Below are 27,277 nucleotides of genomic sequence, written 5' to 3' on the forward strand. Positions count from 1 at the left end.
GTTCAAATGCAGCCAAGCAACTCAACTAAAAAATCAACTCCTAAGACTTCTGTAACTACTGCACTCCTTTAGAAAGCAAATATTGTAGAAAGCCATGGAAACTCGACTAGAAAGCATGTTTGCAGAGCCCAATATTCTGAGTTATATTTATTTATTTATTTTATTTATTCGGATTTTTAAAGCGCACAACAGCCAAAGGGCATTGTGGCGCGAAATGTTTACGTTTCCACCTTAGCAGTTGCATTGGCAGCCAGCATGGGAGTGGTTGCTGAGCTAGTCTGGGCCATTGGTTGACCTTCTATGGACCTTAACAGCCATCACACAACATTTCATCAAACCCTTTGAATCTTGGGAAATGAACTAAGTCTCAAACTCAAATTATTCTGTGTCATCCTGGGAGATGGAACACAGCTAGATGCCGGGCAAGGAACTCTGCCCCTCGACCAACCCTCCCACTTTTGCCACCTCTTCACACTGCATTACCAAACCAAAGAGCACCTATATTTCACCTTATGTACAGGATCCGGAATTCACTCAAGCATGAGTAACAATTGCTTCACCATAGCACCCATCATTTACTCTACCCAACCACAAGGCAAAGCTCCTTCCTTTAAGGACATTCAGCCACCTCTTCATCGCCTCCAACAAGAGAGCATACACCCCCATACCTTGAGGCATTATTTACCATAAAAACCACAGAGCACTAACCGCACCCACCCACAGATCAGCCATTACAATCCGAGCAATAGAACATCCATCACCAGCACAACGATCCATCGCTACTAATCCTTGAGCACATGAGCACTACCGTTCCACAAACACAGCGCATGCATTGCTCACCTATGCACACTAATCAACCTTCAACCCTGTAAGCACCCTAGTACATTCTGATGATGAACACCCATCAGATACTCAACGGCGGGTGGAAATTCCATTCACTCGACCAACCACAGAGCACCTGTCTCCAGCTGTACTCTGCATCGCCAATCATCCTTCAGCCTTAGAACTTCCAAGACCCCCACAGCAGCATTTCCCACCCCAGCCAATGAAGATCATATACCATTGACTACAGAGCAGATATGTATATTCCAAGATAGGATATTTTAATCCACCCAGACACGAAGCGCCTATTTCCCACCCCACCAAAGATCACCAATCCCTCACTAAAGAGCACTGATCGCTCACTCAACAGTACAGTGCACCATGTTCACACCCATAAATCAAACATTGGTCTCCCAGACCCACAGCACTCATAAACTTCACAATCACTAAGAACCTAAAGCACTCAGCCAGTGACAGGGCCCATCACATTCACATCTGTCAAGCATCAGCCGTGCTTCCTACCAAAGAGCCTGGAGCGCCCAAACATTAATCAATTTATAAAACACAGAGCCCTGGGCACGTGCTAACCCTATGCCGCCCATCATGCCCTCACATTCAATCCCCCTGCCCCCAACATCCTGTGTTCAGAACCTAATGAGTAAAGTACACAAAGTTTAATCAGAGGATATCTTGGGCTTGTTTTTGCATTGTCCTGTGGCCACCGCGCTCTCTCTCTTACACACACACACACAGCCTGACATGCAAAGAAAAAAAACGAAGAACTAGAAGTTTGAGCTCGGTTACACCAATAGGAAACCAGCTTCAGTGGTTTTTGTGACTTCACTTCCCAAATTTAGCAGAAGAAAAAAAAAGCCAAAAGCTCTCATCCGGTCGTGGTGTGTGCAACCTGCTTAGCATAGCATTCTCTGCCTGCCCATGGCGCTGGTATGGAACCTGTGAAGACATTTTAACAAAAGAATCACGAGCCCTTTGAGAAGCCACAATGGACTACTCCATCAAGGTAAGTCTACCTGCCCCTGGCCCACCCATCCTGCCTGCTTTCCTGACACTGGGTGCCTGGACTCCCACCTCTTCTTCCTCCTCTGGCTGATTCTCACACACCCAGCAGCAGCGAAAGCCGGGGCGGTAATCCGAGGCCCCCACTCTTTCCTTCTTGTACAAAATTTCCTCTTCCTTCCCGTTCGTGGTTGTTCATGTCTGAGCTTAAATAACACACGAAACCACCCCCCAGAGCTTCAGATAAAAGAGCTCGGAGCGTGTCCCAAAGGGTGGAGAGGACTGGAGGCCGCCCGCCTCTCCGGGGAGCCACAGATGGGGGGCCACACTGGGGGGCCCGGCGGGGCTTTGGATCTGGTGGGTTTGCATGGTGGATTTCAGCACTGGAGGTGGGGGTATGTTCCTCTTGCACCTGTTGCCACCCGGAAGCCTTGGCTGGGCAGGTCAGTCTGTCTTTGGGTGGGGGTTTCGGGGGTGTGGGGGGATACTTGGATGCTCTAAATAAGAGGTTTTTTCTTGGTGAAGTAAGACGGGGCCTCTGTTGGATAAGCACTTGGACCCCTCCATCGCTCCTCTGCACTAGAAAAGGTTGATCCCCAGAACATGCACAGGACTTGGTGACGATACTAGGGGGTGCTGCCCCCCCCCAAACCTCCCCCCAACTGAAATCCTAAAAAGGCAGCCATCAGCACGGGCAAAGAGGAGTTGTCTTGTTTCTAGTTGATAAGATTCGTCATGATTTGTCTATATAAAGAATTTTCTCTCTCAATTTCGTAGATAATCCGAGCATTACAAACCAGGATCCCAGCAAACCCAACATCTACCTGCCCTCACCGCCCCTGCCTGAGACTATCTCTGCTCCAGCCTCCATTTTTCTCTTCTCGCCTTCCTTTCTTCAGTCTTAGTTCTTTCACTGTGTCTTTGTAGTCGCTATCTTCCAATTCCTCGCAATGTATTTCGCCGTAACTCTTCCGAAGGTTGGACATTTTGGCAAAAGTTTTCCCTCTGCCCTCTTACTTTTCACCGGACCCCGCTCCCTGCGTGCATTTTTTCCACATGGGTGGGGTTCAGGCAGCGCCGAAACGATTGTCTTTTCGCCGAAAACAAGCACCACATCTGACATGTTGCCAAACTCTGCTCCTTTCGGACGGATTTGAACTATCGCATAAACCGTTTCGGCCGGGAAATCTGAAACTGCACAGATTGGGATTGGAAACGAACGGGGTGGAGGGGGTCAGGTAATGGGACCCCTCTGTTCTAACTTTCAACGCTGTCGAGTTAAAGGCGATGAAGTGCTTTTTGCCGCTCGGGAAGCCGGGCTGCAGTTTATCGCGCGCCACAGCCCAGAGCAAGCCCAGATAATCTGACGAAATCAGACGACCAGAAACACTGTGCCTAAGAGATGCCTTTGCGTCGCTTGCCATCAGAAGGGGAACACTCTGTATTAAATGTGATTATTATTCGTTTCCAGATATATAGTTGTGGGTGTTTAGCCTTTGTTCTTGTAGACCACAAAAGCAAAAAAGTAAAACGAACTCAAATAGCTTCTTTTGTATTGCAAAAAACCAGTATGTTTTTTTTTAATTTTTTTAAAAATTTTTTAAAGAAAGTAACCTCGTCTCTCTGCCATTCTTTTAAGAGACCCTTGTAGTCTGGAAAGTCAGCGCACACCAGCGTGGAGGTAGCCCAATAAAGGTATCATTGCTGCAATTTCCTCTGTTGTTTTTTGCTTTAAAAATAACACCTTGCACTGTTTGGGTGGATAACATAGCGGCCCTGCCCTTCTTTTTCGTTGTTAGTTACTCTAGGTACATTTTGCTTTGTTGTCTCGAGAGCGTGTGTAGCGCACTGCCTTTCGTGCTAATTGTGGTGGCTGCAGAATAGGAATCACAGCCCACAACATACCCACATTCTTTGACGGTTTGTTCCTTCCCTCCATCCCCCCAACCTCCTCTTCTCGTGGGCGCCGCCCACCTGTACTGCTCCTTGCTGTGTCCTCCCCTTTCGCCTTCAAGTCTCTTGCTCCCCTCTTTAAACGGTCGCTCCCGCCCTCCGCCTGTATCTGGTGCTTGTGAGGTGACAGAAAAGGCGTTACAAAAAGAGCGCCAAGTGGAGGCATTATTTCAATGATACGACAACATGTCATTATGCACCTGACTGCGATGGCTGACTCTGTGTTCTGAAGATGAGAGGGGGACTGCTGAGGGAAGGATGGTTGGTTGGATGAAGGAGAGTGAGGTAGCAATTGGTAGACAGGAGGAGTGGCTTGATGGCTTCCAGAGAGGATGGTTAGCTAGGTGCAGGAAGTTGATGGGGCAGTGGTGGATTGGTGGCTGTCAGAGAGGATGGTTAGGTAGAACGAGTAGGTTGCAGAACATGTGTGGATTGATGGCGTGGAATGGTGGCTGTCAGAGAGGATGATTAGGTAGATGGCGGAAGTTGTTGCGGTAGTGGTGGATGGATGGCAGTCAGTGAGGATGGTTAGGTAGACGGGGGAAATCGAGGTGCAGTGGTGGATTGTGGCTGTCAGAGAGTATGGCTAGGTGGATGGATTAAGTTGATGAGGCAGTGGTGTAATGGTGGCTGTCAGGGAGGATGGTTACGTAGATGGAGGAGGTTGAAGGGGCAGTGGTGGATTGGTGACTGTCAGAGACCATGGTTAGGTAGATGGAGGACATTAATTGGGCAGCGGTGGATGGATGGCTGTCAGAGAGAATGGCTAGGTAGATGGATTAAGTTGATGAGGCAGTGGTGGATTGGTGGCTGTCAGAGAGGATGATTAGGTAGATGGAGGAGGTTGATGGGGCAGTGGTGGATTGTGGCTGTCAGAGAGTATGGCTAGGTGGGTGGATTAAGTTGATGAGGCAGTGGTGTAATGGTGGCTATCAGAGAGGATGGTTAGGTAGATGGAGGAAGTTAATTGGGCAGTGGTTGATTGGTGGCTGTCAGAGAGGATGATTAGGCAGATGGAGGAAGTTGATGGGGCAGTGGTGGATTGGTGGCTGTCAGAGAGGATGATTAGGTAGATGGAGGAGGTTGATGGGGCAGTGGTGGATTGTGGCTGTCAGAGAGTATGGCTAGGTGGGTGGATTAAGTTGATGAGGCAGTGGTGTAATGGTGACTATCAGAGAGGATGGTTAGGTAGATGGAGGAAGTTAATTGGGCAGTGGTTGATTGGTGGCTGTCAGAGGGGATGATTAGGCAGATGGAGGAGGTTGATGGGGCAGTGGTGGATTGATGGCTGTCAGAGAGGATGATTAGGTAGATGGAGGAAATTGATGGGGCAGTGGTGGATTGGTGGCTGTCAGAGAGGATGGTTAGGTAGATGGAGGAAGTTAATTGGGCAGTAGTGGATGGATGGCTGTCAGAGAGGATGGCTAGGTAGATGGAGGAGGTTGATGGGGCAGTGGTGGATTGTGGCTGTCAGAGAGTATGGCTAGGTGGGTGGATTAAGTTGATGAGGCAGTGGTGTAATGGTGGCTATCAGAGAGGATGGTTAGGTAGATGGAGGAAGTTAATTGGGCAGTGGTTGATTGGTGGCTGTCAGAGAGGATGATTAGGCAGATGGAGGAAGTTGATGGGGCAGTGGTGGATTGGTGGCTGTCAGAGAGGATGATTAGGTAGATGGAGGAGGTTGATGGGGCAGTGGTGGATTGTGGCTGTCAGAGAGTATGGCTAGGTGGGCGGATTAAGTTGATGAGGCAGTGGTGTAATGGTGACTATCAGAGAGGATGGTTAGGTAGATGGAGGAAGTTAATTGGGCAGTGGTTGATTGGTGGCTGTCAGAGAGGATGATTAGGCAGATGGAGGAAGTTGATGGGGCAGTGGTGGATTGGTGGCTGTCAGAGAGGATGGTTAGGTAGATGGAGGAAGTTAATTGGGCAATGGTGGATGGATGGCTGTCAGAGAGGATGGCTAGGTAGATGGAGGAGGTTGATGGGGCAGTGGTGGATTGTGGCTGTCAGAGAGGATGGTTAGGTAGATGGAGGAAGTTAATTGGGCAGTGGTGGATGGATGGCTGTCAGAGAGGATGGCTAGGTAGATGGAGGAGGTTGATGGGGCAGTGGTGGATTGTGGCTGTCAGAGAGTATGGCTAGGTGGGTGGATTAAATTGTTGGGGCAGTGGTGTAATGTTGGCTATCAGAGAGGATGGTTAGGTAGATGGAGGAAGTTAATTGGGCAGTGGTTGATTGGTGGCTGTCAGAGAGGATGATTAGGCAGACGGGGGAAGTTGATGGGGCAGTGGTGGATTGGTGGCTGTCAGAGAGGATGATTAGGTAGATGGAGGAGGTTGATGGGGCAGTGGTGGATTGTGGCTGTCAGAGAGTATGGCTAGGTGGGTGGATTAAGTTGATGAGGCAGTGGTGTAATGGTGACTATCAGAGAGGATGGTTAGGTAGATGGAGGAAGTTAATTGGGCAGTGGTTGATTGGTGGCTGTCAGAGAGGATGATTAGGCAGGCGGAGGAAGTTGATGGGGCAGTGGTGGATTGGTGGCTGTCAGAGAGGATGATTAGGTAGATGTAGGAGGTTGATGGGGCAGTGGTGGATTGTGGCTGTCAGAGAGTATGGCTAGGTGGGTGGATTAAGTTGATGAGGCAGTGGTGTAATGGTGACTATCAGAGAGGATGGTTAGGTAGATGGAGGAAGTTAATTGGGCAGTGGTTGATTGGTGGCTGTCAGAGAGGATGATTAGGCAGATGGAGGAGGTTGATGGGGCAGTGGTGGATTGATGGCTGTCAGAGAGGATGATTAGGTAGATGGAGGAAATTGATGGGGCAGTGGTGGATTGGTGGCTGTCAGAGAGGATGGTTAGGTAGATGGAGGAAGTTAATTGAGCAGTGGTGGATGGATGGCTGTCAGAGAGGATGGCTAGGTAGATGGAGGAGGTTGATGGGGCAGTGGTGGATTGTGGCTGTCAGAGAGTATGGCTAGGTGGGTGGATTAAATTGATGAGGCAGTGGTGTAATGTTGGCTATCAGAGAGGATGGTTAGGTAGATGGAGGAAGTTAATTGGGCAGTGGTTGATTGGTGGCTGTCAGAGAGGATGATTAGGCAGATGGAGGAAGTTGATGGGGTAGTGGTGGATTGGTGGCTGTCAGAGAGGATGATTAGGTAGATGGAGGAGGTTGATGGGGCAGTGGTGGATTGTGGCTGACAGAAAGTATGGCTAGGTGGGTGGATTAAGTTGATGAGGCAGTGGTGTAATGGCGACTATCAGAGAGGATGGTTAGGTAGATGGAGGAAGTTAATTGGGCAGTGGTGGATGGATGGCTGTCAGAGAGGATGGCTAGGTAGATGGAGGAGGTTGATGGGGCAGTGGTGGATTGTGGCTGTCAGAGAGGATGGTTAGGTAGATGGAGGAAGTTAATTGGGCAATGGTGGATGGATGGCTGTCAGAGAGGATGGCTAGGTAGATGGAGGAGGTTGATGGGGCAGTGGTGGATTGTGGCTGTCAGAGAGGATGGTTAGGTAGATGGAGGAAGTTAATTGGGCAGTGGTGGATGGATGGCTGTCAGAGAGGATGGCTAGGTAGATGGAGGAGGTTGATGGGGCAGTGGTGGATTGTGGCTGTCAGAGAGTATGGCTAGGTGGGTGGATTAAATTGTTGGGGCAGTGGTGTAATGTTGGCTATCAGAGAGGATGGTTAGGTAGATGGAGGAAGTTAATTGGGCAGTGGTTGATTGGTGGCTGTCAGAGAGGATGATTAGGCAGACGGGGGAAGTTGATGGGGCAGTGGTGGATTGGTGGCTGTCAGAGAGGATGATTAGGTAGATGGAGGAGGTTGATGGGGCAGTGGTGGATTGTGGCTGTCAGAGAGTATGGCTAGGTGGGTGGATTAAGTTGATGAGGCAGTGGTGTAATGGTGACTATCAGAGAGGATGGTTAGGTAGATGGAGGAAGTTAATTGGGCAGTGGTTGATTGGTGGCTGTCAGAGAGGATGATTAGGCAGGCGGAGGAAGTTGATGGGGCAGTGGTGGATTGGTGGCTGTCAGAGAGGATGATTAGGTAGATGTAGGAGGTTGATGGGGCAGTGGTGGATTGTGGCTGTCAGAGAGTATGGCTAGGTGGGTGGATTAAGTTGATGAGGCAGTGGTGTAATGGTGACTATCAGAGAGGATGGTTAGGTAGATGGAGGAAGTTAATTGGGCAGTGGTTGATTGGTGGCTGTCAGAGAGGATGATTAGGCAGATGGAGGAGGTTGATGGGGCAGTGGTGGATTGATGGCTGTCAGAGAGGATGATTAGGTAGATGGAGGAAATTGATGGGGCAGTGGTGGATTGGTGGCTGTCAGAGAGGATGGTTAGGTAGATGGAGGAAGTTAATTGAGCAGTGGTGGATGGATGGCTGTCAGAGAGGATGGCTAGGTAGATGGAGGAGGTTGATGGGGCAGTGGTGGATTGTGGCTGTCAGAGAGTATGGCTAGGTGGGTGGATTAAATTGATGAGGCAGTGGTGTAATGTTGGCTATCAGAGAGGATGGTTAGGTAGATGGAGGAAGTTAATTGGGCAGTGGTTGATTGGTGGCTGTCAGAGAGGATGATTAGGCAGATGGAGGAAGTTGATGGGGTAGTGGTGGATTGGTGGCTGTCAGAGAGGATGATTAGGTAGATGGAGGAGGTTGATGGGGCAGTGGTGGATTGTGGCTGACAGAAAGTATGGCTAGGTGGGTGGATTAAGTTGATGAGGCAGTGGTGTAATGGCGACTATCAGAGAGGATGGTTAGGTAGATGGAGGAAGTTAATTGGGCAGTGGTTGATTGGTGGCTGTCAGAGAGGATGATTAGGCAGATGGAGGTGGTTGATGGAGCAGTGGTGGATTGATGGCTGTCAGAGAGGATGATTAGGTAGATGGAGGAAATTGATGGGGCAGTGGTGGATTGGTGGCTGTCAGAGAGGATGGTTAGGTAGATGGAGGAAGTTAATTGGGCAGTGGTGGATGGATGGCTGTCAGAGAGGATGGCTAGGTAGATGGAGGAGGTTGATGGGGCATTGGTAGATTTATGGGGACAGGGGATTTGATGAAAAGAAAAATCACACAACCAGGGTCTTAGAGCTGCACGTCTGCTTGATAATGGGGAGTTCATCCATTAAGGTTCTTTTTCCATTAGGGATTAGAAATAAAAGACTATGTAATTGACTATGGTGCCCGCATAAAAACGAATTAGATAACATAACACAACACAACCCACAGTCAAAGACTGGCATGTCAACATTAAAGGTTTAGTAAATAGGTCCCAATTATGAGTCTGGCAAAGATGAGGCCTATCGTTTATTTATGTATAAGTCAAGGGATTTCTCTAAAATAGGTTGATGGTCCTCAGGCCTTGATTTTATGATGACCATGATGGAGACTGGTTTTAAGCTGGCTCTTGGTTCTGGGGCGCTTGAGATGTGACTGGCTCCTCCTCAACCCTGCTGTCTTTCAGAGCTGCTAGGCTAGAGGTTATCTCACCTCTGGTTAGGAGGCCTTCAAGCATAGGATAGGCAGTGACTGAAGGAGCTTGGTAGAGGCCTTTTAGGAAGCATTGCTTACAGGGTCGTACTGGGACGTACCACTGACTCGGGCACCAATGACAAAAGTGGCCTACAGTTGCAATTGGAAATTCTTTCCTTTTGGGACAAACCGTTTGAGTAGTACAGATGTAGGAGGTTTTTGTTCAAATGTATAGCACATGTTGCATTTGAAAGTAAATGTTTTCAGTAACACTGGTCTCATATACTAGCTGTACAGTCAGGTAATGCTTTACATTGGCCAGAAAACCTGGCCCAGACAAGCATGTGGGGCCTGTACTTCAGGCCTTGCCCTATAGGCCTGTCTGCACCATAAAGTTCCTTCTATAAAAACATAGAGGCGCTAGGGTTCACAAGGGGGGGTCAGTGACCCCTGCAAATGCACCTAGTGCATGTCTACACCCTGAGATCCAGGAATCCCTCGTTGACAATTCACATCTGTACTATGTGCCATCTCGGTGGGGGGCATAGTCCACATGTTCAAATGAATAGAGGGCAGTGGACATGTGCAGTGTTAACTCAGCTAGGTCTCTCTCACAACACTCACATATGAGGATTGGAAAAGTACTATTTTGATGAAGGAATGTTCGCCGTGAAGTTACAGGATGTTAGTGTTAAAACATGTCAGCAGTTCAAAGGGCATCGCTCGGTAGGAATAAGTCATTTTCACATATGGAATGCTTGGAGGATGACAATGATGCGAGAGGAAACTGGGGCAGGGCCAGGGAGGTTAGAGACCAGCAGAAGCTGGGAAGTCAAACAATGAAGCAGGGGGTGGGAGGATGACAGATGGGTCTTGATTACTGGTTGTCTTATTGTATGGATGAAAACAACCCTACGTCAGTTATAAAAAATGATATTTTGGTCTTCTGTGACCTCGCTTGTTTTGAATAGCTTCACCATGCACACTCACAGGTGCAAATCACGTGCGTGGTCCCCCTGAAACCCGCTTTGAACAGAAGAAGGAACCTGCAGACCAGAGAGGAAAATGCTGGATAGATAATGTCCAGATGAGCCAGCCTCAGCTCAAGAAGGGGCTAGCCTCCCCAACAATAACATAACAATCTTTCAATATTCTCCATCGACACTATCATTTACAGGTCTATTTATATGTCACAGGCTCAACCGTCCATCTATCTATACACCTGTGCCTCCATCAAGTCACGCCCCCCCCGCGCCAATAACATTCTATATGTTCATTTATGCCTCTCTCGGCCCATCTATATCCAATCTGTCTGTAATGTCTTCCATGTCTCTATCTTATATTCCAACCTTCTATACACCCAGGCCTTTATCTGTTCTTTTTTTTATACCCTTCACTTCCTCCTCTCCCCCTCTGTCGTGCACGCTCCCGCGGGGGTCTGTCACCCCTACTCTTTCACTATGCTCAAACTCTAAGCTTACTCCTCTACTAGCTTGCTTTCCGCACATTCTATGCAGACGATATCCAATGTATGCTTCGGCTAGATATAGGTCAGGATCCCACCATTCTCTCCTTTGCGCCTTCATGGTGGCCTTTGGTAACTGGATGAGAGGCCCCTGGCTCAACCCAAATGCTTATGAATGTAAGATATGGTGCAGCCCTGCCTGCTGGCACTCTGGCATGTGCACCCCTTCCACATTTATGGTCCGTCCCTTCACAATCTTCGTTTTCACATTGAGTCCAATCTCACCATTGCACCCAAGATTGGCAAACTTGGATGTTCCGGCTTTTATCGTCTCACACCTATCAATCACATTCTTCTTTTTTCACTGCTGCACTCCACACCCCAGTGGCTGCTGCCACTGTCCCTCCCCATCTGAACTAGTGCAAATCACCCATACGTACCCGGCTCCCTGCTATTTAATCAAAGGCCACGAACTAGGGCCAACGGCAGATGCCCGTCTCCTTGCTGGGGCCTGCAGCTATGACCGCATTTTCCCCATCTTTGCTCTTCGCACTGGCTCTCTGGCCATTATAGGATTTCTTTCCAGGTACTCCTAATGGTTCTTCTGTGCTTGTAGCCCTCTCTTCATGAAGGACAAACTGATACCCTCTTCCCATTCTAGGACAGCCCACTCGGCCTCACAAAATCTCGTCATATTTGAAGGCTTTTGTCATCAGAGTTTGGGAGGCCATTCCTTCTCAATCTTAGCCTCAAAGACGTGGAACCCTCTGCTCCCAAACAAAGCTCTAAAGACATGACTATGTCGGTACGCCCTTAGGTGGCTATCTCGCTTTTCCCGGCTACTGATGCCTGTCACCGGCTCTCCAGCTGTCCGTCTTGACCTTCTGCTCGAGAGTCATCAGTCCTGACAATAAGGCGTACATCCAGTGCATATTTATTTTTCAATATATCCATCAGACATCTGTGGGAATATCCGAAATGGCTCTTTTAGGAGCGCAACTCATAGGGAAGGATTGGGACCATAGAGGTCATTCTATATCGCAATGCTACCGAGTGATTGGTCAGGAGGCTGAGATGCTGGTCTACTAGGAGTCATTCCGCTACCACCAGGGTCAAGGTTTAACTTGGGGAATATGCTGTGGTGTATGGGTCATAATGCCAACAGTGACCTCAGGGTCTGTTGATTAAGTTCTGAGTCCACTGACACTCCACTTGACATGAATTATTGACAGGACTGCTATATTTTCCCCAAACAGGGTGCAACGCCCACCTTTCCAGAAAGGATCCTCGTGGTGCACCTGATGGCAGGCAGCAAGCCCTGACCACTGGTATCATCTCATCATCCGAATCCATCGCCCAACCTCTCAGTACAACCTAAAATCCTTGGAAGTTGGATATCTGTTCCCATCTCTGCCTTGGGGGTGGGAGGGTCTTCCCTCAAGACCCCTCCCCTGGCGGGTAGGTTGGATGCCATAGTTCTGCCCTGCTGTGATCACACGGATTCCGGTCACGAGGGCATGCAGTCCTATTATCGATTTGACAAACAAGTGCATTCTAGGAACTGTAGTCTTGGGTTGCTATGACTGAATCAATTGTGTTGAAGTAGATAAACACAAAGGTGCCTAAAAGGAAAGCCGCGGGCCTAAGTCATGGAGTCCCAGTGGCTTGGTCCTAAGGGTACGGCTATGGGAGCAGGGAACACATGTCTGGCCTCTATGTATGTTTGCTGGCTCCCATCACACCCCTCTCAACTGTTTTCCCATCTGAAAGCTTGCTCTAGGACTGGTGTGTCCACGCGCTGAGGACTGTCCCTTCTCCCATCCAAGGAATGGCCCACGTTGCCGTGGAAACGTCCCCGTCGCCCGTTCTTTGTTTCCAGTGGACGGAAAGGTTATTTAAAGCTGAGTCGATTAAAGGCTCGCGAACCCCCCATTCAGAATCAGGTGGCCTTATCTAGAGCAGCAGAAGCTTCCGGACGCTGAGCCTCAAACTTCCTGTCCCCGCATCCTGTGCAGCTCGGCAGTGCCAAATGCAAACAACTTTTTAAATCGAGTGTCTTCGGGCACCGAGAGAAGGCGAGGCCTTCGTGGAGACTGTCAACAGGCCAAGGCCTCCGAAAGGCCAGTAGGGCGTGGGGGGGGGGGGGTAGTCAGTCATGCATGCAAATCTCCCACGAATACGGGCGATATCCCTGTATACCCATGAGGTCAGTGGGCCTCCGTGGTCCTCCTCACCTGTAATCGTACACACGGAGCCCTGTCTTTTCCCAATGCTGGTGGAATATGCGCCCTTTCCCCAGCAATCTCTGCCCCATCCGCAGCTCAGTGGTACAGCTTACAATCACCATACGTTAGGCGTGCAACTGGGATACAGACTGTGGGGGAGAGGCACATTTACTTGTGTGGGGGCATCAACCTTCTTTACATGTTCTAATAAGGGTATTCTGGTGCAGCTTCAATGTTTCAAGCTGTTAACTCTCTCCTTCATGTTTGAAATCACACATTTAAGAACTGCTATGAGAATGAGCTGTCTCATATGCCCCTACCCTTCCAGTCCATCACCTGACATGCACGTACTAACACCCCATCGCAATTTCAATTGCCTACAAATGTATGCATAAGAATGCAGGTGCTTTTACATTAGTAATTGCCTGTCATTTTTTTTGTGTTTAAATGTCTTATTGAGATCAGAAATTATATGAGGTTCATACAATAAACAGAACAGCAGACAAACGATAAGTAAATGCCACATAGAGTGAGGTGTTCATCTTCAACAAATGAAGGCACTATAAGAGTCTCATATGGTATATATAAGTGCTCTATTCTAATGCATGAGATGCAGTTTAAAATAAACTCATACTTATATAACGCGTTTATGATAGACATTGAAAAACGCACAAGACATACAGGACTAACGTGAACAAAAGGAGGGCAGGGCAAGGGGCATTCTTTATTAAAGTATGCGATAATAATAAACTACGGTCTTCATGCTTAATTAGGCATTACCGTTTGCAAAAAGATGAGAAATGACTGCCATTTTAATTCATGCTCCTGGAGCAAGGGTGGAGAAGCGGCATTACTTTGTTCCATCCTATGCATGTTGCATACTGAATTCCACCAACATTTAAAATGTACACCTTTGAGATCTTTCCAGTTGGAAGTAATAGTTTGGATTGCTATGGCAATGAATAGGTCAAACAAATAAACATGTTTTTATCACCAGCAGGTTGGATCATTTTGGTGCCTGTCATTTGTTAACTGTGCAGGAGGCGGCCCCTTTATTGTCTGTGTCCTTTTCAGGCTAGCTAAGGGTCTGTAGGTCAACCAGGTCAAGTCAAAATAGCCACACATTTCGGGGGCTGGGGGAGGCCGTAAGGGGGGAAGCAAAAGCCCGATCTTTCCAATGGTCGTCGCACCATTGAGTTTAATACAGTTGAACAAACCACACATTAAACGTGGTTCTTAAAGTGACACATGCCAAAATGGCAGATGCTGATGTCAGGTTCACTGTCGCCAAAATGGCAGTCACACACCTCAGGTGCCCAGAACACAATGGCACCCACCTGCCTCAAGAGCCCAGAGCATAATACACAGGTGGAAACTGCAGGCAAGAAAAAGTGGCGTGGCAGATTGCAGCAGCCCCATTGCAAAATGATTGCGCAGTGGAGCCGCGCTGACCAATGGAAAGAGGATGCACTCTACCCTCACTGGCTTCTGTGAGGACACACTGGAGAGTCAGGGGCCCATTGGCTGACTCCACTGCAAGCCGTGTGACAAGGACTCTATGACTGACGTGTCCCAAGAGGACAGTTTGGGCATTCATTTTCCTGTGCAATGGCTGCTCTCTCCGCATTCTTAAGTGGCAATGCAGAGGCACGGATTGGTAAGTAATACTAGCTCGCTGGGGATTTAAAGATCAGTAATTGGAATGATACACAGTACCTACTCATGAAGGTGGTCTGCCTTGCGACAGAACACCTTCCCAAAACAAATGTGTTTGTTTCTAGCCCTTCACCTCACAATAGGGATATGAAGCCCCTGGCCTGTCCAATAACCCTCCTGTTTTGCTTTCTGTCCTTCCGAATAGTGAATTCTAGATAACTGCTTCTTCAGCCCCCTGAAATTGAGCTTTGGGGGGTACAAGCTGGAGGGCAGGATTGCCTGTTGCTTATTTTACAGGCACAGATCTGTAGGTAAGAGTTATTTGGTGCAGCCCGCTTATACAGGGGGGGCTTACACTTCTGGGTGAGCTTGGTTTGCTTTGTGGGGTCAGGTTTTCAGTGATGCCGCCCTCCTTTTTGAGGGGTGCCTTTCCAGGTGCTCCTATGCCACACTGGGAATCTGGAAGCCTTCCTCGGGCCCATTTGGTTGGCTTTTCCTAATGATTCAAAGGCCTGCACCTGGGCTACTGCAGTCTAGCAGCTGGTAGGGGTACCCTCAGTGAGGGCTCTTTACTGGAGATCTCTTCCTGACCATCTGACCCTGGGAATAGAGTTGCAGTTGCCGTCCTTGTGAGCGGAAGAGAGTGCAGGGGCCCGCCTTGCTTGTGCGATTCCTTAGGGCTCCTTGCGTACCAAGCTTTTTTTCCCAGTGACTCCTTCCCCTGTGATTGCCTTCTTCCCCGGTGGTTTCCTGGGACATTGCTGATTCTCTGATGGCCCCCAGTATTGGTTTTTCCAGGTCAGGGGCCATTGGCTTACCTGAAGCAGTATTGATGAATGACTTAGAGTCCAGTCTAGCCAACGTTTTCTGGTTTTGGGTTCTGTCAGAAGGAGGATCGCGTAATGAAGAAGTACTGAGACGCGGAAGGGAAGGAATATGGGTAATGCAGATGACCAAAAAGTAATTTGAGCATTTCAGGGCTAGACTGCTCTAATTGGTGGGTCCCGACTGATATGCAAATGGATATTTCTTCCCTGATAAAGTACAGTTGACCAAAACATGATTGTTGACACCTTCCCACGGGGCAGGTCATTTAAGTCATGTTCATCCTCAAAAGAGGGGCTCTTACATTTTTGTCACATCTAAAATCGATGCAATTCGGGAACGCAGGGCAGCGGGCCACTATATGAAAGCTGAGTCAAAGCAGGGTGCTGCATCTGTGAATACTTTGACACAAAAGTATGGGACAATCAGCAGCAGAAGTGGAAGACTTGATAACTTTGTAGGAATTCAAAAGGGCAGGTACATAGAAAAGGAACTGAAAATGAAATAATACAACTAAATATACAAGGGTGAATGTGGAGACCAGGTTCCATCTTACTGTCAAGAGAAGACAGAAATCTAGACTGGCTTATGCGGCCCGGATGACCTAAGTCATATCCAGTAAAGATATTATTTATCTTGTATTCTACTAACCATGTACTGCACTTCCCCTCTCCCCTTCCCCTGCACTTTTCCCAGTCCCCCTACCCTTGCACTTGCGCGATCTAAATGATACCTTGCCTAGTAGGATCGTTGTCTGTCTCCCTTTGTTCCCCACCCCCTGCCTCGTCGCGCTTGAAACACTTGTGTATAGGCGCGTTACAAATGCCATATCATATCATATCATTAGTCAGCTTGATTGGAGGAAATGCTTTAAAGCCTCATTGCATTGATAAAATAGGGCACCCTACCTGCCCAAAGGCCTATCAGCGAGGTGTCAATGTAGTCTCACAGTACTGCTGTGAAGGGAACACATGTGGATTCCTGTGCGGTCAAAAAGCTGCACGGGGTCTTGACATGACTTTCTTTGCAAGGTGATTAACATGTTAGGGGATTAAAACAGATCCGCGTTGCACTATGGTGAGTCACTGTGAGGTCTGGAGTTGCACAGGAATGTCACATTGATCAGCCAGGGCCCGATGAATACACCACAGATGAAAGGGGCCAGATGTTTTGCGTAATATGCCGGCAGCAGCCATACACACGCCATGAGCCCAAGGGATACATCAGACCTTGTAAAGAAGAAGCACATTGGAAATCATGCATGGGGCTGTGTTTGAAATGATATGGCTGCCCCGTTACAAATCCAAGCTAACCCCAGATGATGTGCCAAGGGCCAAGCAGCCGAGAGTAAAGAACCTCTCAACTGCTCGTCATCTCGGAAGCCCAGGACTCCACATCTTCAGCCGTTGGGCTGAATTCTTAGGGCTTTATACCTGGAGAGGATAGTGAAGAAGGAACAGGAATGCAGATGAACTGGCGTTCACATTTGGTGCTGCCATGAGTCAGTTCCCTTGCCCAGTCCGGTCTGGGGGACATATTTCAGTGATGCTCAGTTTCCACACGAAGTGTCAGGTAAAAGGCTGAAATCCCTGAACACGGACTTGCTTCCTATGAAGTCAACCTTCTTCCCTACGGAGGCCTGCCCCTTGTTTTATCCGTGCCAAATCCATTGACGTGTGTCCATGGACTGGCCGGCTCAGCTTGCCAGGTCTGTCTGTAGGGCTATTGAGGATACATCTCATTGGCATGCCTCTGCCACTCTCACCTGGCCTTGGCACCTCCCTAGAATGTTGCTGCTATGTTCGATTCCGGGGTTAAACCATGCAAGTAAGAGTTAGAAGTGGATCGGCCTTCCTGAATCCTGAGATGCATCAATTCATAAATACCATAACTTGGCTTTACGTGAATGCATGAAGAGGGCATAGCTGTCTAATTTGGTGGCAATGTTGGAATGTGAAAGTCACATTACAGGGCTTTATATCGGAATCAGTAAGTTAGAGATCAGCATCTTAAAGAGCGACCTGTTGAAAACAACACATGAGACAGGGAATACACTCTGTCATTCCCTTTGTTGACCCTGAGAAGAAGTTAGCTGTCGGATGGAGGTATGAAATGCCTGCACCACCTTGATTTGGAAAGGGAACCAATGCCCCTTAAACACCTCTCTTGCCCCAATTAGTGAACAATTTGAAATGTCTATGTTCAGTCACTCACATAGGGACATTCAGATCCAAAACTAGTTGATGGTGTATAATTGGGACAAGTCCTGCTCTAGATGCTTTTACTAGTTTATTTGTTTATTTATTTTTTGCATTTATAAAGTGCGCAGAACCCTTGGCCATCAGGGTGCTGGTTACAGAACTCAGTCAACAGAGAGGTGGATGGGGGAGTAGGCATAGAGAGGGGTGAAGAGTAGGGAGAAGAGAGTCAATTGAAAAGTAATGTTTTTAGTTGCTTCCTGAATGGCCAGTAGGAAGTTTCAGCATGGAGGTGAAGTGGTAGAGCATTCCAGAGACGGGTGGCGGTAGAAGGGAAGCTGGAGTCCCTGGCTATTGTGCAGTTGTGTGGTCATTCGGTGGCTGTGGCTGTATCTTTTAGGTCTGGTGGAGGTAGCTTTGGTAATTCACTGTGAGAGGTAGGATGGAGCAGAGTTTGAGAGGCATCTGTGGGTGATGGAGAGAATTTTGAAGTCAATCCATTCACGCACTGGTTAGCAGTGTGTAGATCTTCTATGGGCTGATACATGGTCCTGTTTGGCGAGGTTGGTGGTATCACAAATGGCACTGTTTTGAATTGTCTGGAGTTTATTGAGGTTGCACTCAGAAGTGAGAGTGAAGAAAGAATTGCAGTAGTCAAGCCGTGAACCGATGATTGCTCTGGCTATGGTTAGGTGGTCTTGTGTGAAGAGGAAAGGTTTGCTGCGTTTAAGAGTTTTGTAGTATAGGCTGCTTAAGAAGCAATTGCATTGACCTGATGGGTCATGTTGATGCTGGAGTCAAGGTAGACACCCAAAGCCTTAACGGAGGAAGAGACAGGGATGGTGAAGGCAGAAGGCGGGTCCATCTTGGTCATTCATGAGGGAGGACCCACAATGAGTATTTCTTATTACTTATCATCACTGAAGCAGAGTTGCTAGGTGGCCATCCAAGCATGAATTGTGTCAAAGATCTTGTTGCTGACGCCAGTGTCGTAGTCACGGTTGCCAGTGATGGGGAGGAGGATCTGGGTATCATCAGCGTAGTTAGTGTAGGAAATGCTGATATTCGAGGTGGCAGAGGATAGATGGTGACAGAGTGTTTGGTGGTTCACAAGGTCGAATGCAGCCAAAAGGTCAATTAGTAGTATAAGGACTAGTGACTAGAACTTTGAAAGAGAGAAAAATCACAGTCACACTGAAGGAAGCTTTGTAGATACATGACATGGATTTCAAGGTGCCCAGTTCTTACTTTGGCTTGATAAGATTTCTTCCCAATGCGAATAATAATATGTATTCACGCATCATGATGCGGGGGTTAGGGGGTGGCTTGAAATGTAATATTCTCTTTGCATTTAGTGAAAGTTAATTTTTAGTTGACATCAGAGACTCCCACACTGGCTGCTTAGGAGCTCTGCCACTGGTTCAAAAAAAGTATTTTCACACGCTGGCAGCAATACTAAGGTGCCGTCTGCGACCTGCCATCATTGTAATCGGATTCTGTGATTATATTGCTTTGTTTCTTGCTTTCAACCTGACTCACTTTTCTGCTCTCAAAGGTCTTGATGGGGCCCATATGTTTTTTGAATAATGGTCCTGCGGGTTATTGTTCATAGCTGATTCCCCCTGCACTGTTACTTTATCATGTCTATAAAGTCTTTTAGATCAGACAGGACAAATTCAAATTGGAAAAATCCACATAAAAGCAGGCTTTTTGCCATTGTTGCTCACTGTTCATTGGATATTTTGATTCAAGGTTTCAGTGAACCATTTACTCAAACAGTTGTTCTGAGGGTAGTATTGGGATACTTGCAGGAAGCAAATGAGTAGAATATGAAAGGCTTTATGCATTATCGTGCAGACTAAATGTTTCAACTGACCTATCACTATTTCCATGCAAATTAAACGCAGCATAATGCAAATGAAGGAGGATGCCTTAGGTTGATCCTTTATCACTAAATATCAGTACATTTTGGAGACTGATGGGTAGGCATGAATATCATTTGTATGGCTGTGTAAATTGCTGGCCAGAAAAACTAATTTTGGAAGAGATTTTGGATATCTCACTTTCTGAAATGATTAGCTGTGATAAAAAATATATATAATATATACATATATATAATATATTTATATAAATCAGAGAAAAAACGTTATTAAGGGACATATGGTAAGTTTGCACTAATAGAAACCTATGCAATTCAGTGAAAAAACATTGTTAAATCGACGTTATGGTTACAAGTAAAATCCAAACCCCCCAGAAATTCGCCAGTTATGGTAAACTAAGCAACCATAACTCACGCCACCAGTGACTAACACCCAGGACATCAAAGATGACATCACAAATGTCATTGATGACATCACTGAAGGCATCCCATATGAAATTAATTTAGATGAAAAGTCCTTACAAGGGGTTGTGTTTACAATGTTGGTAACAAGATTTCAGGAGTAATCGGGAGACCTCTCATGAACTACTGAATGTATTAAAAAATGTACTCATTTAAACAAAACATTATCTTGGAGTGCTATTGGTAATACAGGAACCTAATCATGCATACACCATCAAAGTACAGCATTTTTAATCTGTTAATTTTGTCCAGTAAAATAATAAATGCTACCCTATGAGAGTTTTGGCTAATGTTAAACATGGAATAAATAGCTAACAATTCAAGACATACTACATGCTTGTGTTAGTACAAACAGTACAAATAAAGGTGCACAATGCATACAAATCTGAGGCAGATACAGGGAAACTAAAGTTAGGAAGAAAGAAACAGCATCATCAGAAAATGTCAATAACACTAAAGTTCATCATAATATATACAAATGAATTGTATGTTTGAGGCCTGCTTATTGCCCATGTATATGCACCATGAGCTTAGATCAAACCCTAAAGAAAGTACTTTAAGAACATATGAGAAGGTTAACGTCTAGATATATATCATCTTTTGAATTTTCATATTGTGACTGGAAGTGAACAAAAACAAGTGGCCTAGATATGTGATGCCATCCATGATGTCATGAATGACATTTGCAATGACATTTTTGATGTCCTTGGTGTTAGTCTTAGCACTACACGGTGGTGGCGTGAGTTATGGTTGCTTAGTTTACCATAACTGGTGAATGTTTTCACAAAATTTTATAGGTTTTTACCAGTGCACCCTAAATTGATACAGCTTCCTAATATTATACTCACCCCCAATATAGCAGCATTTCCAGCCCATCTTGGAAGTTTCAAGTGAAAACTGTGCCATTCCCCACCTTCTAGCAACATTCTTAACAATTCTATCAAGTTTCAACAACTTTTTAGACAGTTTTTTTGTTAATTGACATCCGCAAAACTCTGACGTCACCGCAGACTTTCGGGCAGTGTCACGTGACCACATGCGTGCACCGTGATGACGTGTTCACGAACTGGTCTGCGCTTCGCAAACGGTTAACTTAGCAATGACCTTAAATAACTTTTAAATTATGTTAAAAATAATATTGTTAGAAATGTTGATTATCACTTTCCTACTTGTACCAGCCCCCTTCCCCAGCAATCACCCCAATCAAATTCACAAAATATAAATCAAAGACGCTTTAATGAAACTTCTCTCCGTCCCTCCCAATATGATGACTTTATTGAAATTCTAAACACTCCAATGTATGTTTCCCATACTAATACCCCATCCCTTTCATAAATAAATACATATATTCTACAATAAATATCTTATATATTATTGTGTACTAAATTCTTATTTTTGTTCTTTATAACCCTAATTAATAGTCTGCGGACATCATGACGGTTCGGAGGGTCCGTTTATGCAATGGGACATCCACAGACATCTCACTGACATCTTGCCGTGTCCAGGCATGTCCAGTTTCGTATGACACACTTTTAATTACTCTGCAGACAATGTGCCCGTTTCTGGACATCCATGCGCATGCGCCATGCGTCTCCTGCGTTTCCCGCTTGACGAGGTCTGCTGACACTCACCGCCGCCATGGACGCCCCCCAGACGTCGTCATGTGACCGTGCCCGTGCGGCATGACGGAGCATCTCCAGACAGTGTCTGTCACCGAGTTCCTACCTCCAGCACCCAGACAGTGTCATGATGTGGTGGTTCTTTAAAACTGTTAGGGGTGTACCAAAAGCCTGGACTGCCAAGGTTCAATGCATTTAGTGCAGGGACATACTCTGTCACAGACAACCTAGGCAGTAATCTTTTGGGACCACCTCCATGCAATGCCACACTCGCTCCAACCACCTGGATACTCTGAGAAAGGTTATTCCTTTCTCAGGGAGAAGTAGGTTATCTTCCTCTATCCCATCTTCCTCAACCACTGCTGCCATCACACAGACTACTCCTGTGGGGCAGAGGATTCCACCGGGTGCCCCACATGCCATACAGAACGCTGTTGACACTTACCTTTCGAGGGTCACAGTACTCTGTGTGTACTGTAACACAGCGCTCTGCAGGGGGGAGCCGTTTCAGAGTTCTTTCAGGGCTGTGGTCAAGGAGCCCGAGAAACACTGCCACGACCTTAGATTTAAGGCATGCTCCAACATCTTCCCCTGTCCACCTACTCCTCAGTATCTGTGGTTGGTGTCCCTTCCCTACCTTCCCTCCCCACCTCACATACTTGCCTCTCCTACAAAAAAAACAAAATCCCCCAAAAATATAACAACCAGAAATGCACAAAAAAAGGTTCATTTAGGACCCACCTTACACAGTTCAAAATTACAACTAAAAATAAAAATCACAGGACCTTTTGCAGTCTACATAGTCCACGGACAGAACAAAAGTCTGCTGACACCTGGGTAATTCCAGGCATGGGGTAGGGGGAATTAGCATCAATTAAGTTGTTTTTTTGTTCAAAAATGGTGGCTCTTAACAGAACCTTTTTATTTTGTTATGTTTTGGGGGTTTTATATACTGTAACATTTTTGTAACTTTCACAAAAACTGCTTCTACATTTTTTTCTGGTTTTGTTTTTTATTTACTCCAGCTACTAAACAAATACTTCATGACATATTTCAACAGTTCACAAAAATAGTTTCAGTTTATTTTGGATATTTAAAAGAATAGTCTGATTTCCTACATCAGTCAAATGCACTCCATCTCCTCTAAAAATATTTACGCCATCCAACTTGATATTTTCATTGTCACAAGACGCTGTTCCTAAAGCATATTAAAAAGTACATACACCTTTATTGAAATGCCATCTAGCTCCTTCTATTTGAGGCCAACATTTTTTTTGCCGTCTCCACATTCCTCTTTGATTTTAGAAAAAATAATCTTTGCAGTTAGAAAGAGTTGCATTAGGCTTCTGAACATATCCTTCATAGCAAACTGCAAAGATCCTGCAGTCACATAGCAAAAACTGTTGCCTCCACAATGCACAATAACAATATCTGGATGTTTCAAGTGAGCCATACTCTCACAGAATGGTAATAAAGTTACCCACTTTAAGCCACAATCTGCATATCATGAAATTTCCACTTTTCCCAATCCAATAGTAGCAGAGATGCCACGAGATTAATTATAAAACTTTCATGAATGGATCCAATAATCTCCCACCATCCACACACTCTGCTTCTTCATAGCCATAGCTATCTTTAATACACACAACAAAGAAAACGCTTCCTACCCTGTAGTCCTGTACAGTTCAACTCCTACTCCAGACCCACAAAACCTGATTAGTTAGTCCCCCAATGTCCTCTTTCAATGCCTGACATCCTCAAAAGACCTGGATGGCACGTGCGGGTCCGTGGACTACCCCAGTGTCCACGGACACCATCACACAGGGCAGCCCTTCTACCTACGTTGGCCAAAACCACCACAATACAATGAAACCATATAACAAATACGTAAAATACATCTTCAAATAACAATACTAACCTGAACCACCCCACTCCCAATGTAGTCCGCAGACAGTAAAGATGACCACTGACTCAGCAGCACCTGCAATGCTTATATTCACCTATGAAAACAGCTCCCTATCAACTTGTTTCCACTCCCACCCTTTCCAGACCCTCTTTTGTATGCAAACTAACCCTAAATATGTTTTCCAGACTTTTTGGCCACTGCGGTGTCCGCGGTCAGCGGTGATGTCCACGGATCCAGCATGGCAACCATTTAAAAAACTCTGATGCACCTTACGTTTTTCAACATCCAATCAGCGTGCGTTTCTGGTGTCCGTGCACATCGAGCTGCCCCCTGATTGGCCCAGGGGTGTCCCCGGACTCTGAATCAGGAAATGAGTCAGCGGACCGGACCCCGATATCCCTAATATTTTTGGACCTACTTTTTGGCCATTTTAAATAAAAAGGACGGGACAGATTTACACCAAATTTACAAAAGCATGCTTTTGGGACCAATCCGTTGCTCCTCGTGCAAGTCTGGTGAAAATCCATCCAGCGGTTTGGGCTGTTTTTCCATTGTGTCTATGAGGATTTCAAAAATGTTGGGACCCCTCCTATATCTTTGCCCCCCCTTGATGAAACCGCACCAAACCTCGAAGAATCATTCTGAGGGGGCCATATACTTTTTTTGGCAAAGTTTGGTGAGGATTTGTCATACAGCACCAAAGTTATAAGCCGCCAAAAAAAGTGCTCTTTGTATGAGTTGAGCAACTTAACCATAACTACAGGGCGGCTACCGCGGGCCGTGTAAAAAAAAATATATATATATATATATATTCACTGAAAAAACGTTGTTAAAGTGATGTTATGGTTAAGATGCACTAATAAACACCTATGAATTTCCCTTGGAAAACTTTGTTAAAGGGATGAATTTCATGGGTTTTTACCAGTGCACGCTAATTTCCTACAACGTACTAATATCATACTTACCCCAATATAGCAACATTTCTGTCCAATTTACAAAGTTTCACCTTAAATCTCTGCCATTCCCCACCTTCTAGCATCAATTTTAGCACTTCTATACACCTTTTGCAACTTTTTTCACTGTTTTTGTCTTCGTCGACGTTGGCAAACGTGACATCATTGCAGACTTTACGGACAGTGTCATGTGACCACACGCTCGCGCACCGCATGATGACATGTTCGCGAACACGTCTGCACTTCGCAAATGGGTTCGTGCTTCGTGAATGGTTCGGAACTGCATTTTCAGCTGATTAAGGAACTTTGAAGCTCAAAATGTACCCATGCACAGCTCCTACACCTATTCATTCTCATTATCCATTAACAATCTAGCACACAACACATACTTGAAAAAATATTAGCTAGACTGCTATTTATCTTTAAAATGGCATCAGCTATTGCCATCCCTACTCCCCAAGAGCCACCACCACCAGATGGAGGACGTACACAACAAAAGAAGCGCAGTACTTCAAAAAACAATGAAGAGGATCAGGAAGATGATGTAGAGGAAGTGCCTACCTCTAGCACCCAGAAAGAATCATGCGTTTGGCAGTTCTTTACCACTGTTGGGAATGTACCAAAGGCTAAATCTACCAAAGTGAAATGCACCCAGTGCAACGTTGTACTCAGTCACGGATTACCTGGAGAGTACTTCTATGGGACCACCTCCATGCACCGTCACACCAAATCCACCACTGCAATGCTCTCAGAAAGGTTGTTCTTTTCTTAGGAAGTAGTAGGCTGTCTTCCCCCACATCATCTTCCTCAACCAATACTGTAACCACACAGCCTACTTCTGTGGGACCCAAAACCCCACCAGCTACCTTGCAAGCGATAAAAGAGGCTGTTGATCCATATCTTTCGAAGACAATAGTACTTAGTATATACTGCAACACACCACTCTGCCGGGGGGAATCATTTCGAAGTGCTTTTGAAGCTGTAATCAAGGCGCATGAGAAACACTCCCCCCTATATGTAGCACACACACGCAACATCTTCAGGCTATACTCAGGCTGCCGGGCCGTTTACCCCCTGTATAGACAGTGGAATGCATTACTAACACTTAAGTAAGACCTCAACAATAACAGGAGCATCCAATGTCTCCTATTATTTTTTAAATGCAATCCAACTAGTACAGCAAACAATTTCAAGTAGGTGTGATGGGATATATCATTATTATTATTACTATTATTATTATATGGGTGTTTTTTGAGCCTGAGCTTAACTTCGGGAAGCAACAGAGTGCTTTACAATCATAGGGGGAAGAACATGGTGAATGAAGTAGAGAGGGAACTAATCACAGGGGAGGTGGAGGACAGGCAATTTGGGATGAAGGGATCCACTAGTAACCGTGGGAGGAAACGGTGGGGAGCAGATCACCCAGTCTCAGGTAGGGTGGGGGAGTTGAGGGTGTGGGGACCTAGGTGTTAGACATAAGGTTTGTTCTGAAACATGTTTATTTGTGTAAGAATGTTATCCACATTCACTGATACAAATAAATGACACTTTATAAATATCAGCTCAGAATACACTCAATTACTGACTTAACAATAGTTTTACATTACAAAGTTTAGAGTGTTTAAAAGACTGAACAGTTGTTTATCATATGCCCATGGGCGGTTTTGCGTTATGAATTTTTTATCCGTAGGGATCTTGGCTTACTGGACCAAATCAATTAAGTTTCTGACCTGTAGAAAACCCACTCCAGGTCCTGTGCTTGTGTCCTGTTTTGAGGAAAAGCTACTCCTGCTAACAGTTACTAAGGCCCACCAGAAAACTATAGACAAAACAGACAGAAATGCATTGGAGACGGCAGGTAAAAACCATCCAAATAGAAGTTATACCTAAACTTTGGTGTGTTCTGGACACGTATTCACTCCCAAATGGTTGTGTTAGCCCGAGATGGAAAATTCCATCAGCTGGCCCACAGTCAGAGATGGCTAGGCTAGTTTAGGCTTGGCATCGAGGACCCTTCAGACCAGGGGAAGGGCGTGCTTCTTTGAATCTTTTTCAGCATTCTAGGAAAGCAAGTGATCTATTTTCTGTGGTACCTACGCTATCCTTGGCATGTTAGAATGGGACTCTGCATGTCTCTTGAGGCAATAGATATTTTGCGCGGAACTTGAAATCAACCAACCCAAAGCATTAAAACATGGCTGTCTTGATAATTTTGCAGCGTTATACGCTCTTTTTTAGTACCATGCTTGCCAGCAAAGCCGTGCCATGAATCTTTTGGTCCACAGGCGAGTCTGGCCAGCTGACCATACTCTTGATGCTGGAGGATAACAAAACTGGCTCGTGCTTATGGTGAAATGTCTTCTTTTAGCCAACCATGGGGACATGTCCAATGCACATGGTAGAGCGTGAGACAGCTGCACACGAGAGATGTCCATAAGAAACAGGACATCCTGCTTGTTGGAATTTCACACTCACAATATGCAACAGTGATAAAAAAAAGCAATCGCACACATAGGGCCTCATTACACGGAATGCGGTAAACCATGGTGCATTTAGCACCATGGTTGCCGCCGGTACCATACCGGTACCACCATGGAGAAAAGGGGAATTACCACCCCATTCCAAGGTTGGCGGGGCGGTAATTGCCCCTTTCTCCATGGCCCTTCCCCATTCCCATTTTTGCCCCATAGGGCTCAATGGGAATGGGGAAGGAGCTAATTACGGTACAGCAAATTGCGGTACCGTAATTAGCACCAAGGTCCCTTTGCGGGTCCCAACTTTAACGGCTGGTCTACACTAGCCGTTAAGGTCGGG

At 46.2% G+C, this 27,277-nt stretch overlaps 1 protein-coding gene across 2 annotated transcripts in view; it reads left to right on the forward strand.

The window, feature by feature from the left end:
• Nucleotides 1-1,685: 1,685 nt before the first annotated feature.
• LOC138450655 (retroviral integration site protein Fli-1 homolog) overlaps nt 1,686-27,277 on the forward strand; it is a 299,198-nt gene continuing 273,606 nt past the window's right edge. Inside the window, exon 1 of one of the 2 annotated variants that reach the window (XM_069604852.1) lies at nt 1,686-1,843. In XM_069604852.1, the coding sequence (XP_069460953.1) occupies nt 1,826-1,843 (18 nt within the window). In that variant the 5' untranslated portion in view covers nt 1,686-1,825. Of the gene's footprint in view, nt 1,844-2,096; nt 2,197-27,277 lie in introns of those variants that run through there. The other variant, XM_069604851.1, reaches the window with a different exon arrangement.

This window comes from Ambystoma mexicanum, chromosome 1p (assembly GCF_040938575.1).
Source record: "Ambystoma mexicanum isolate Mex_15411 chromosome 1p, UKY_AmexF1_1, whole genome shotgun sequence".
Taxonomy (NCBI): domain Eukaryota; kingdom Metazoa; phylum Chordata; class Amphibia; order Caudata; family Ambystomatidae; genus Ambystoma; species Ambystoma mexicanum.